The following is a 14837-nucleotide window of genomic DNA, read 5'->3' on the forward strand; positions in this document are numbered from 1 at the left end:
ACTCCAACTGTAGACATAACCCCTGAAACCCTAACACTCTAACCCTAGCCCTGACCCTATCCCTAACCCTGAGACCAAACCCTAGCATTAACCCCCTAATCCTAAACCCCTCCAACCCTAGACCTAACTCTCTAACTCTCTAACCCTAACCCCTGAGACCCTAACACTCTAACCCTAACCCTCTAACTCTAACCCTATCCCTTAACCCCCTATCCTATCCCCCTAACCCTAACCCTCTAACCTTATCACCCTAACCCTAGCCCTATCCCCCAACCCCTCTAACCCTAACCCTATCCCCCCAACCCCTCTAACCCTAACCCTTATCACCCTAACCCCCCAACCCCTCTAACCTTATCACCCTAACCCCTAGCCCTATCCCCCCAACCCCTCTAACCCTAACCCTATCCCCCAGCCCCAATCCTACCCTCTAACCCTATCCCCAACCCTAACCCTGGTCGTTACTGAACATATTTTATTAATTCTATGATAATAAATTAAACATAACCCTAATTCCTAAACTGACACCCCCAATCCTAACCCCTAAACCCCAACCCTGACCCCTAGTCCTAACCTTACTATTTGAATTCATGGGGATTTTGTCCAAGAGTTTGCAAGTCCAAACAAAACAGAGAGGGGCATCATAATGTCTGAGTAGATTTTTTATACTTCTCACATTTCTTCTCCAGAATAAAAAATCTTGTGTAAGTTTCTTGGCTAAAGATTTTACCACATCCTTTCTAGTCATGGAGTCCCTTCAGTATGAGTTCATTTGGGTCCTCAAAGGCTACTAGGATATGCAGTAGTCTTTACCCACTAAAAGTTTTACTCTTGTGTAAGGTAACAGAAAGTGCAAAACTACTACACTGATGACATTTATGGGTCTCTCTGCAGTATGATTTTTTTTTCTCATGATTTCTAAGACCACTACTACATACAAAGTCTTTACTACATTGCATAGGGTTTCTCTCTAGTATGCGTTCTTTTATGTATTTGCAGGTAACCACGCTGTGAAAGGCTTTATCACACTGATTACATTTGTGAGGTTTCTCTTTCTTTTATGTATTCGAAGATGACTGTGATATGCAAATGCTGGGAACAAGGAAAAGAACTTGTCCTAAGTACTGCATAGAACAAACTAAGTCCATAGGACAAAACTAAGTTCAATTTCCAGGCCCTAGGGGAGCTGGGGACTACCCAATAACTGGCCGCCAGCTTTTGTTATTCCTCTTTTGTTCCTAAGATATAATGACTGTTCCTAACCAGGGCTTCTGTTGTTGATGGTTAGTTCCTCATCACAAAAGAACAAATAGCTATGACTGGTTAGACTGAAACCTACATTCTGCATCAGTTGAGGCTGACCAACTACATAAGGAGAGCCCTTATCCCTAAATACCGATTGGTGGAAAATGTAGCTGCGACTCAGGCACAAACGTTAGTGGTTTTCAATCTTAAAAGCACTTTCACATTTTTGCTGCGGGCTGGAGGCAGGGGTGGGTGTCATATCTTAGGTTATAGCTCTGATTGATAAGTAGTGGCTTGATTACAATAAATCCACGTATTTGCATTGACCTGGTGTTTGTGTTGGATCTCAGTGGACCCAATAAGAAAAAGGCTTTACCGAGCCACATGTGGTGGCCCATGCTTGTAATCCCAGCACTTGAGAGGCAGAGGCAGGTGGATCGCTGTGAGTTCGAGGCCAGCCTGGTCCACAAAGTGAGTCCAGTGCAGCCAAGACAATACAGAGAAGCCCTGTCTCGAAAAACTAAATAAAAAACAAAAACAAAAACAGGAAAAAAAAAAAAAGGCTTTACCACATTGATTACATTCATAGATTTTTCTCTCCAGTATGAATACTTTCATAATGATGAAGACTATAGAAATGTGGTGAGGGCCATGCGGAGGACAGCAAAACAGCTTTAGAACTCAGGAAATACGGCCCATTGGTTAGCACAACCATGATGGGTATGCATCGGAGAGGCAGAGCCATGGGAACTGTGGGTCCTGGGGAGTCTATGCTGCTATGGAGCATCACTCTGCCTGTTACTCTTCTGCTTTGCTTATTATCCTTGTTGTCTTCATACCCTTCCTTATTTATGAATTGTATGAAAACTCTAAGGGAGCTTCCTGCCCCACCCTGGGCTGCATCATTGGCACGCACGACAACAGTGCTTGACCTTTTGAAGGACTGTGACTGGAGGAGATTGGTTCATCCGCCACCCTCAGAAAGAACTTAGAGATGTAGACTGTTCATACAGTTAGGTTAAGATGGTTTTGTTAGTGACTCTGATGTAGAAAATATTAGGGAACAATTGGAGTTAAGAAAAATCACACACTTAATAGTTGAGCTGGGGATTTTTTGAAGTCAGGGAACAAGAACAATAGCGCCTGACTGGTACTGGCTGACGTGGTTAAAGCTGAGCTGGTGATCAAGGCGGTGATTAATCCCTTTTACCCATTTTTGCCCTCAGCTTCCTGGTACTATTTAATAAAAAATGTTAATGAGTGGATGTGCACCTTGAGGATTTAAAGTAGAAATGACTGGTTTTTATATACATAATTTTAGATTTATAATTCTTTTAAGATTTTTATGAGATCACTTTTTAAGATAATTGATCCTTTCTAATTGCAAATTGTAGCCTACCAGTAAAGAGAAACAACTGGCTGAAAAATTACCTTGCTTGCTTACATGTTGTTAATCTATAACACGTTGCTTAGTTACGAATGGATGTGGGTTCTTAGGAATATTTGGTTTTCTTCACCTGCAATATGTAAAATGTTTTTCACGTAAAGGTACTGGGGAACATACTGTTTTTCCATGATAGCTCACTAAAAGAAAAAAATGTAATTTTTATACTGTTTGAAAGATTTTGCTGGGATATGTAAGTCATGGGAGAAAAAAACAAAAGTTGTTGGAGCTTGTCTTGCCTCACCGCCAGGTATGCGTGATTGTGTGTATGTGTATGAATGTGCCCTCCTTTTTCTCTTTTCTTTTTGCTGTCCACAATAGTACTGACCCCAGCCGCAGGCCAAAGGGAGAACTGGTCCCAGTGAATCCAGTGTTATTCACTCACAGAAAAGTCTGCTGAGCAATCAGTTGCTGACTCTCTGCCCTGCCCTGCCTGTGATGTTGAAGCTGGCCTTCAACAGAAATGTGCAAAGGCTTTACTTTATTAAATATATTCATAAGGTTTCTCTCCAGTATGAATTATTTCATGATGATAAAGACTATAGAAATGTGAAAAGGCTTCACCATATTAAATACACTCACAGGGTTTCTCTCCAGTATGAATCCTTTCACACCTTTAAAGATGACTGTGGCATGCAAAAGTTTTACCACACTGATTACATTCATAGGTTTTTCTCTTCAGTATGTGTTCTTTTATGTATTAGATGACTGTTACATGCAAAGGCTTTACCACACTGGTTACATTCAAAAGGTTTCTCTCCAGTATGTGTTCTTTTATATATTTGAAGATGATTGTGATATGCAAAGGCTTTAACACATTGATTACATTTTTAGGATTTCTCTCCAGTATGTGTTCTTTTATGCCTTTGAAGATGACTGTGACTTGCAAAGGCTTTATGACATTTGTTACATTCATAGGGCTTCTCTCCAGTATGTGTTCGTTTATGTATTAGGAGATGACTGCTACGTGCAAAGGCTTTACCACACTGGTTACATCCAAAGGGCTTCTCTCCAGTGTGTGTCCTTACATGCCTCTGAAGATGGCTGTGACTTGAAAAAGCTTTACCACACTGGTTGCATTCGTAGGGCTTCTCTCCAGTGTGTGTCCTTTTATGTGTTCGTAGATTACCGTGACTTGCAAAGGCTTTACCACATTGGTTACATCCATAGGGCTTCTCTCCAGTATGTGTTCTTTTATGTTTGCAGAGGCTACTTTGTTGTGAAAAGGCTTTACCACATTGATTACATTTATAGGGTCTCTCTCCAGTATGTGTTCTTTTATGTATTCGAAATTCATTATGATGTGCAAAGGCTTTTCCACATTGGTTACATTTATAGGGTTTTTCTCCAGTATGTGTTCTTGTATGACTTTGAAGATGGCTGTGACTTGCAAAGGCTTTACCACATTGGCTACATTCATAGGGCTTCTCTCCAGTGTGTGTCCTTTTATGTGTTCGTAGATTACCGTGACTTGCAAAGGCTTTACCACACTGGTTACATTCATATGGTTTCTCTCCAGTATGTGTTCTTTTATGACTTTGAAGATGACTGGTACTTGAAAAGGCTTTATCACATTGATTACATTCATAGGGTTTCTCTCCAGTATGTGATCTTTTATGCATTTGTAGATTACCGTGACTTGCAAAGGCTTTACCACATTGGCTACATTCATAGGGCTTCTCTCCAGTGTGTGTTCGTTTATGTATTAAGAGATGACTGTTACGTGCAAAGGCTTTACTACATTGGTTACATTCATAGGGCTTCTCTCCTGTATGAATTCTTTCATGCCTTTGAAGAGAACTGGGACATGCAAAGGCTTTACCACAATGGCTACATTCACAGACTTTCTTTCTAGCATGTGTTCTTTTATGATACTGGAGACTACTGTGATGTGCAAAGTTTTCACCATATTGAATACCTTCATAGGGTGTCTCTCCAAAATGAATTCTTTCATACCTCTGTGAGTGGCTCTGATATGCAAAGGTTTCACCAGGTTGAGTATATTCAGAGTGTTTCTCTCCAGTATTTCTTTCATGCCTGCAAAGATAATTGACACATGTGAAAGCTTTACCACATTCATTACACTGATGAATCCATTTACCTGTGTGAATTAATTTTACAATTGGGTCTAATGATAAAGAGGAACCAGATCTTGAGGTTTTATCACTTTGTTTAGATTCATGGTGTTCCTCTTCATAATCGACTGTTTTGTGTCTTTGACAATACCTGTGATGGTAAGAGCATTTATTACATGGCTCACATTTATAGCATCCTTTTTTCTATATGAGGGTTTTAACGTGTTTGAAGAGCACTAGAAGGACTCAGATCGCATTTGTAGGTTTTCCTATAGCATGAGTCATACCACATTTGTAAAGTGAACCAGGGCAAGTAGAAGAAATTCCACATTCCTAGTACTCAAAGGGATTTTCTGCAATGTTCGTTTGTGGATGTTACCAATAAAGTTGGAAAACAAAAGATCTACAAATTATTTGTAAACTTGTATTACATTCAGAAAGTCTACTCAAGGTGGTTTTTTTTTTTTAATAATTGTTATGGGAGAGAGAGAGTTATGTTGCTTGTTTCAATATCCCTATAGTAACACGGCTTGTATCCATTATGACATATGATAATCCTATTGAAAGAAGAATACCAAATGACAGGGCTCCACATTGCATTCTCGCAGTTTGAGTTTTGTTCCTCATAGACATGTGGTATGGGATTAAGGCTTCTCCACAACAATATTCTTGACTCTCATAAACTGCCCCTCTCAATAAACATAGTAACTTTACTACAAGTACATGAGCAACACCAGCATCACTATGTACTATTTACTTACTAGAAGGTTTTGGACATATACCTATCACCTACTCAATGTGTATTCTTTTTGAAGTTCTACAGCACAGCTCTAACAGGACTATGATTCAAATGGTGATGCCTGTTAAGGCGTTGTTTCCTTGTTTTCTTTCTTAGAGGAATGCCTTAGAGGAGGCAGTTACCTGACATTGAGGTACATGGTCTTCCGAGAATGTGATAATCATCACTACACTTAAAGCAGAGATTTTTTACACTGTTGCTTTTCTTTAAAACTTCCAGGGCACATTAAAATTTCTTCTTCAGCCTGCACATGAAAATTACCTTCCATGTCTTCTAGAACTCTGACATTGCTCTTCAATATTATGGTCTTCCCAATTGTAGCCTAAAATATAGTACCAGAAAATGTATGATATATTATTGGAAATTAGGTAAAATTTAAGTTACTATATTCATTGAACCTTAGAACCATGCCTGATTTATTCACCTCATTCTTCCTCAATCTTAACTGAAATTACAGTAGAGCATCAATTGAAAAAAAGAAACATTTGTCCTCTTATTTTAAAAAGCAAAGAAAATTCATAGTCTTACCTATAGCAGTGAGGTTCCTGTAGGTCTCCAGCATCACCTCTTCATAGAGACTCTTCTGGGCAGGATCCAGCAAACCCCACTCCTCCTGAGTGAAGCTCACGTGCACATCATCATAGGTCACCGCATCCTAAAATATACAATCATGTGTACAATAGAAAGCATGATACTGACATCACTGTAAATGTGTGTTTAGTTGACAACATATTCATATGATTCTGGTGCTTCTTCCACTTGTTCCCTGACACAGAGGTTCTAATGTAAACACCAAGCTATATGGCCTTTCTTATAGTGGTAAATGCCTGGACCACAACCCTGGACTAAACCTAGAATGATTGTACTTCCTTGATTGTTAATTTGTTTCAATCTTGTTTTTCTTCCTGGTGTAATTCATGTGGTTCACAGAGCTCCTGGCAGTTTTTTGCTAATTGGAAGGAGGGCTACAAGTTACTTGAACCAATTCAGGAATCATTACCAGGAACTATAAAATCATCTTCACAAGATGTCAAAGGAAATCCTCCCAATGATTGTGCCAGACACATGAGACAAGCATAGGCAGGCAATATAGCAACAACAAGCAGTTCTGAGGCAAAAATCCCTGGGGCTTTTCCTAAACCAGGGATACACACATTTGCCAGCCATACAAACATGAGTGGGCTGCCTCTCTAGGCTCATTTGCTTGCTTTTGCCAATCCTGCACAGCTCTTGGCATCCGTGATTTCTGCACCTTTGAATAGGTTGTAGCATTGCAAGAGAAATGCCAATTTTAACAAACATAGAGACAAGCAAACAGATCAATAGTACTGAGCACAAACCAGAGAAACTGTATGAACAGTTACTAACTACAAAGATGATGGGCAAAGCTGGGTGTATTTGCTCATCTCAGCACTCAGGAGGCAGAGGGAGGTGTATCTCACTGAGTTGGATGCCAGCCTGTTCTGTGCAAAGAGTTCCAGGACAGCAAGACGTACATATTAAGACCCTGCCTCCCTTGAAAAAAAAATCAAACAAACAAACAAAAAGATGTAAAGAACTCAGAGGTATTTATTGAAGTTCCTACAAAGAATTATACATTCATTCCAGTTCTGTGTGCATCTTCAGAAATCCAAGGGACTCCAGTTTACAATGTAACATTAGTAAGATTTTACTAAAAGGGAATGCAGTTACAAATGAACAGATGAAAATATTAGCAATATAAATGTTGATCACAAATAAGCAACACAGGGCAGGAGAGATGGCTTCCCAGTTAAGAGCTCTTGCTGGTCTTGAAAATAATTGAAGTCAATTGCCAGTATTTATATGGGGGCTCACAACTATCCATTATCCCAAGTTCAGGAGTTCTGAGGCCATCTTCTGACTGCAGTGACGATGAGGCACACATGATATACATATTCATGCATATTTTACTCATACTCATTCAAAAAATTTTCAGAACAAACACAATAGGTAGAAAGAATGTCACACACCTGCAATCCAATGGCTCAGAAGGCTCAGGTCATATTAATATCATGAATACATGCCATCCTGAGAAACGGAGCGTATTCTCTGCCACATTTCACAATTCAAGGTGTAGATGATGATCTACACAACAGCATATGCTTGCACATACAAAACCCTATATCCCAGGCGCACCAGCTAATAATATAAACACAAAAAGGCCAGGCATGGTGGCCCATATCTAATCCTAGCATTCTGGAGCCAGAGTCAGGTGGATCTCTAAGTTTGAGGCCTATCTGACCTACATACCTATTTTCAGGATAGCCAGGGATACACAGAGAAATTTTGTCTTCAAAAACAAAAACAACAAAATTAAAAATATAAAAACCCCAGACTAGGGATGAAGAGATCGCTCAGAGGCTCAGTGGCTCCTAACCATCTATATGAGATCTGGTGTCCTCTTCTGGCAGCCAGGCACACATGCAGGCAGAGCACTGTATGCATAATAAATCTTTTTTAAAAAGAAGTTCATAATCAAAACAAAAAAAAACCCCACCCAACTAGCAAAATAAATAAGCACTGAATATCAATTGCTTCTACTTTATCTTATGTGATTTAGGGATAGAGTCTATAATGGTGCAGGCACATGAGAAGGAAGCTGACTGATCAGTTTCAACCACAACAAAGAACAGGAAATGGGTTGAATCCATAGACACTCACATCCCATCCTCAATAAGGAATCTAGAAAGGCTCCTCCTACAAAAGCTTCCATAAGCTCCACAAAGAAAGCTAAAAAAAGGACAGACAAATGTTCAAAGACATCAACTTACCTAGGAGTTCTTTGATTCAATCGTCTGCATTCTGACCTGGCCACTGAAAGCTCATGGTCATCCCATGAAGAAAGTTCATTTAGTCTAACTTCAATGATCCTAATAGTCTGCAACAGCGCATATACACTGTTCAAACGTCCAAAGACTCTTTTGACACTCAGGGTATGCTCTTCACTGACACATCTTATAAAATCAATAAACAAGTTCTATCTTTCCAACACACAATGGCACAGAATACCCCTTCTCGTTCCAACAAACAGGAACATGTTCCTAGTGAGGGGAGAGTAGACAAAGGCAGGAACCCAGCAGGGCAAACACCAAATCCTGCAGCTTTGTCTCAGAAGCTTCAGAGAAACCCTGTCTCGGAAAAAAGGAGGAGGAGGAGGAGGAAGGAGAAGGAGGAGGAGGAGGAAGGAGGAGGAGAAGAAGAAAGAAAGAAAGAAGAGGAGGAGGAGGAGGAGGAAGCAGCAGCTTCAATTTCTAAGGACTTAGATGACCCTCTCCCTGCTGACTCCTCACACGTCCCTCAGTTTGGTTGCTTCTGCTTCCTACAGAGAGGATTGCACTTATCTTCTTAGGACAGTCCCCTAACTGGATCAAGCTAACCTATGCAAATCATACGCCACCAATCTGGTCTGTTTTCATTCACATTAATGAATTAATATACATGCTGGGAAAGTACAAAATCACTCATCCTGCCTGAATCAAGCCCTCTACATAACGGTGCCCCCTGCAGCTGACTGCCTTAAACTTTAGTCTGTGGTCCAGCTCCTGCCTACCCTGTTTCACCCTGCAGTGTACACAGTAACCTTCTGGTCTGAAGGCAGAAGCCAGGCTCCACATGCAAATCCTGTTCCTGTTCCTGCAATGGACAGTTCACTGCGTGACTCAAATGAGTAATTCTAAAACTATTGTGGTACTGCCTTTTAACTAAAGACTTTAGGAAGTTTAATCAAGAGGAAAGCAAGCTCATTGCCCAGAGGGGCAAAAGACTGGGATCAAGGTGATCTGCATCAACATAGCTTGTAGCAGAAATATTTTTCTAAAAGGGTGAAGATGCAGCTGTCCTAGAATTAAAATGTCTTCCCAAGGAGAAATCAGTCCACACAAAATTAAAAGATTAATTAAGAAAAATCTCTTTAATGATAGCATGAATTTAGCTCTGGCTAATGCTCAAAGAAGAGCCAGCCAAGCACATATTTTTGCATTCTACATATGCTGTCGCCCTTAAGTCTCTTTTAGGATCAGGCCACCAGGTTATATTTTGAAATTTTTAAATATGGACTGGAGGGTGGCAAGTCTAGCCAGTTAGACAGGAAAGATATTACCAGAATTCTTTCTTTCTTTCTTTTTCTTTTCTTTTCTTTCTTTCTTTCTTTCTTTTTTTTTTTTTTTTGTTGTTGTTGTTGTTGTTTTTCAAAACAGGGTTTCTCTGTGTAGCCTTGGCTGTCCTAGACTTCCTTTGTAGCCTAGACTGGCCTCGAACGCTCAGCAATCTGTCTGCTTCTGCCTCCCGAGTGCTGGGACATGCCTGGCATTTTTTCTTGTAAGATTTATTTATTTATTATTTGTACAGTATTCTGCCTGCATGTGTGCCTGCATACCAGAAGAGGGCACCAGATCACATTATAGATGGTTGTGAGCAACCACATGGTTGCTGGGAATTGAACTTAGGACTGTTGGAAGAACAGACAGTGCTCTTAACCTCGAGCCATCTCTCCAGGCCCCCAGAAGTATTTCTTAAGAACACCAGTACTGGGGCTGGAGAGAGTACTGGCTCAGTGGCTAAGAGAACTAGCTGCTCTTTCAAAGGACCTGGGTTCAATTTCCAGCACCGGCATGGCAGTTCACAACTGTCTGTAACTCCAAGATCAGACACCCTCACATCAATGCACATTAATTGAAATTAATTAAAATATTAAAAAAAAGGAACCCCAGTACCCTGAAACAGCATGTCAGAAGTGGGAGGTTCTGGAGAATGAAAAAGAAAGGAAAAGTAGAAGGCAGAATGTGTGCAAGCTGGGGTGTGGAGGTCTCCCACAAGCTGTCTTACATCAAGTAAGCCTTTAAAGAATAGCATCTTGTATACTACTTACAGGGGGAAAACATAAAAGCCAGGCGTGGTGGTGCACACCTTTAATCCCAGCACTCAGGAGACAGAGGCAGGTAGATCTCTGTGAGTTCAAGGCTAGCCTGGTCTACAAAGTGAGTCTAGGACAGCCAGGGCTGTTACACAGAGAAACCCTGTCTTGAAAAACCTAAAAAAAAAAGAAAGAAAGAAAGAGAGAGAGAGAGAGAGAGAGAGAGAGATGGGAGCCGTCTATAATGTCAACAGAAACGACCATACAATGGGACAAACTCCGGAGGAATCTAATAAAGCAAAGCCGCACAAGAAGAACCCGGGGAACCTCAAGAACATCACTGACCACACCCACAGTGGCCTTGGGACCCACAACCCCATGTGGTGCAAGGGTTGGGCTCTGAGGCTCTGAAGTAACCCCTCCACAAAGGCCCCGGCCCCAGACCATTCCCAGCTCTCCCAAGCATATTCCTGGCTTTAGAGAAGGAGCTCTACTTTATTTTCAGCACCTGGGGGCCTTAAGGAAAGCTCCCGAGGCCCAAGCCCCTGACTGTTGCAGGCTCTGCCAAGCACGTTTCTGGATTTGAGAAAGAGCTTCTCCGTACAAGAGGACTTAGTGGGAAGACTTGCTTCTTCAGCCCGGCCCTCAACACAACAGTGTTTTTCCTTTTCAAAGAGTTGTCCCCTAGAATAATCTTGTCTACATGGCAGAACTACTCTTTTCTCAAGAAGAAAACTGGACCTTTATGGCACACCAGGCCTTAATGTTGACTGTGACGCTGCAATGCCCCTTGAGGAGCTTGTTAGAAGCTTGCTCCTTGATATGAGGATAGGCCTAGTGGCTGGTTGTAAATCAGAGCTGTCTCCTTTATTATGGGTTGGAGCCAAATGTCTGGACAATCCTGACGAAGAAACAGGTGTGCCCTAGCATCCTCATCTCTAACAGGCCTGGTTAGCATGCGACTTATCTGTGGGGTGTTTTAGAGGCAGTCTCCCTCAGCTTAGAACCCTGCCTAACCCTGTCGCTATTTTCCTAAGCACTGGTAAATCCTTTAATCCTCAGTTCTACTCTTCTACATCACGGTTTAATATTGGAGTGCTACCCAACATATGAGATGCCGTTTACAACTTCCACAAAATTAACTCCAAATGGATCTTTTACACCTAAATGTCAAACGCTAACGACAACACTAGAGAAACTACGGCTCTCCAAATTTGAGATGCTGCCAAGGATGTTTCTACGCACTAGGCCCTGCTCCAAGTACTTTGCATAGATGCAGACCCCATAGTGAAGTTATTCAGAGGCCACCGGTGGATCCAGGGAGTGACTAGGATCACAAGGGACCTCACAAGTGGCCGCCGCTGACCACCCAGCCCCAGGGAGGACCCACCACCACACCAGCTCCCGTTGCTCAGCCTCCCGCTCCTCCCGTTTTGGGCAGTGACCCTGCGCTCACCATGTCCCGACTTCGGAGCTTGCCCGAGCTCCCCTCCCAGCACCCAGCAGCAGCGCTCAGTGCACAACACAGGAAACCTGTAGCCTGCTTAGTTACAGGGAACCTGCAGCACGATACCCGGAAGAACCCGCCTCCATGTCTGATTGGCAGGTCCAGCTGGGGTCCCTGATTGGCCGGTGAGTCTTGAGTAACATAAGCACCTCCCTAAGGGTTAAGGTGTGCTGTAGTGAACGCAGTATAGTGGTTTCCGCCCCGTTTTCCAGTCCAGCTTCAGACCTTTTCGAAATCGGCAGAGACTGACACTCCAGCAGCACTGTGCCTGTCCTCCAGCAGCCTACCTGGCTGTCTTCCCATCCAGCTCCGGGGAGGGCTCAGCATGCTCTTCCCCTTCTTCCTCCTGAAATCAAGGTGGATAACTTGTGTAACTCATTACTCAGCTTGCAGTGGAGTTACCGATCTGTTCCACGCGTGGAAACATGCCCAGAATATTAACAATTGAGAGAGGTTTTAGGAAACAAAATTTTTGTTTTGTAGCTTCACGCTGGGTTCAGGTAAACTGCAGCTACTTTTCACCTGGTAGGGGTGACACTACCCTAGGAGAAAAGCAGGAAACAGACACTTTTAAACACTGTGGAGTACTGTTGTTAGCCAGCACATCTTCCTGAGTGGAAAGTTTTTTGTTTTGTTTTGCTTTGCTTTGCTTTGCTTTAAATTGTATTAGCAAAGGTTCTCTAGGTGAACAGACCTGATAGAATGAATCCCTCTGTGTATGTAGAAAGTGGGTTTATTAGAATGTATCATGGGCTGTGGCCCACCTAGTCCAACAGTGGCTGTCTGCCAATGGAAAGTTGAAGAATCCAGTCAGCAGTGGTTTAGGACAGGGTCAGACAAGTCAGTCGTCATGGCTGCAAGTTCCTTTTCTCTCCTTACACTAGGCATACACCCCAGCAGGGGGATGCCTGACGTGTGTCCTTGTGGGCTCCCATAGCTGCCTATATACCACATGGGAGATAAACTCAGACTTGTAGCTTTTGTCAAGTGCTCAACCACTTTGTAAAGACTTGTATTGTCAGTCTCTCTCCTGGTGTGTGTGTGTGTGTGTGTGTGTGTGTGTGTGTGTGTGTGTGTGTATACTCTTCCCTAATTTTGTTGAAATTTAGGCTGGAAACTTGTTTAAGCACTGAGTCTAAGTTAGTTTCTGATGCTTTCAATTCTTTATTTCTTCTGGGTCATCAGGGCTGAGGTAAAGATAAACTTAGATCAACCATTCACACCTTGGGGCTGAAGAGTGAGTAGCTCAGTCCTAAGAGTATGGGCAGTTCATCCACAGGGCCTAACTTTGATTTCCAACACCCAAGAGAAAGCACACAAATGTCTGTAACTCCAATGGCATTATGGGAGATCAGGCACTCTCTTCTGGCCTCCACTGATATCTGGATGCACCAGGTAAAATCAATTTTAATTTACACACACACACGAAGAAAACCTTTTGTACAATAGGGAATCACAGATGTAATTTGCAGATCTGGCGTCCTAGGAGAACGCATCAGATGTCCTGGTCTGGACATACAGGTAGTTCTGAGCCACCCAATGAGGGAGCTGGGAACCAAACGTGGATACACAAGAGAAGCAGTACCACTACTACTAATGTTCCAGCTTCCAAGTACGTCGTTGTAATAAGATGAAGATGCTCCGTTACTCATTCTGTCTCCTATCACCTGAGGGTGATCAAGTCTCTGCTAGGTGGTTGCTGACTGATTCGCTGGATTTCTATCCCTCTGTGAATGGACTCTCCAATAAGGAAAATCTACATAATTTAAGATATGCTTTTTGGTTTTGGGATATTTTTGAGACAGTATTCCTCTACATAGCCATAACTGTGCTAGAGCTCACTATGTGGACCAAGCTGGCCTCAATCAGAGAGGTTGGCCTGCCACTGTCTCCCAGGTGCTGGGGTTACAGGGATGCACTTCTAAGTCCAGCTGAGATATGCCTTTTTAAATTACCTCTCCTTGAATCAGGGAATTGAAGAACAAAATAAAATTTAAAAAGCAATTGTTATTGTTTAGATGAAGAGTAATGCTTCTTGAAATTCTACATTAATAATTTAAACTTGCAAATCTTTTTGTATGTTCTCAATGGCTTGGTTATTTTCTTTGCTTTGTTAATTTCAACTATTTAAAATATTTGAATTATGTGTGTATACACCCATGCAAGGTATATATGTGGCAGTGAGAGTACAACTAATTACTGTCTATTATCTACCTCCTCTATGTGAGTTCTAGGCATGAAACCCAGACAGACATTTGTTTTTGTTTTTGTTTTTTGTTTTTTTGGTTTTGGTTTTGGTTTTTCGAGACAGGATTTCTCTGTGATAGCCTTGGCTGTCCTAGACTCACTTTGTAGACCAGGCTGGCCTTGAACTTGCAGAGATCTGCCTGCCTCTGCCTCCTGAATGCTGGGATTAATAGCGTGTGCCACCACTGCCCAGCTGAGAGTCTGTGGTGAGCCATAGATAGCAGCGCCCCCTGCTGCTTCACCGGCGCAATGCGCCCCCTTCTGCGCATGCGCAGTGAGAAAACCTTCTGCGCATGCGCAGTGAGAAAACCCTTTGCGCATGCACAGTGCGTAAACCTTTGCGCATGCGCAGTGAGCAAGCCCCTTATGTGCATGACGTAAGGTGGCATGATTCTGACAAGGCATGGCGTGAGGTGGTGTGATCCGAATGCACCAACCAGGAGTGGCAACGAGGCAGTTTCTGATAGGACAGGCACACTATAAGAGGTTCTGTGGGAGCTTTTCCCATGGTCACTCCGATAGTCAAGGATCCTGAATAAAAACTGCTACAAGAAGAGTTCCCGGTGTTGGTGTCTTTCCTGCTGGACAGAAGCGGCATCGGCAAGAGTCATTTGTTTAAGTGACCTCATTGGCCCTTATTTGGGTATTAA

At 42.3% G+C, this 14837-nt stretch overlaps 1 protein-coding gene across 6 annotated transcripts in view; it reads right to left on the minus strand.

Annotated features, from left to right (window-relative positions):
- LOC311608640 (olfactory receptor 4A5-like) overlaps positions 1–14837 on the minus strand; it is an 80072-nt gene that overhangs the window by 49110 nt on the left and 16125 nt on the right. For 2 of the 6 annotated variants that reach the window (XM_084801208.1, XM_084801207.1), the window contains 3 exons: positions 6089–6215; positions 5822–5882; positions 3343–4723 (listed from right to left, as the gene is read on the minus strand). In XM_084801208.1, coding sequence (XP_084657334.1) covers positions 3517–4723; positions 5822–5882; positions 6089–6122 — 1302 coding nt within the window. In that variant the 5' untranslated portion in view covers positions 6123–6215 and the 3' untranslated portion in view covers positions 3343–3516. The other 4 variants (XM_084801211.1, XM_084801206.1, XM_084801210.1 and 1 more) reach the window with 4 other exon arrangements.

Source organism: Acomys minous (genome assembly GCF_964271855.1).
Source record: "Acomys minous genome assembly, chromosome: 11".
NCBI lineage: Eukaryota > Metazoa > Chordata > Mammalia > Rodentia > Muridae > Acomys > Acomys minous.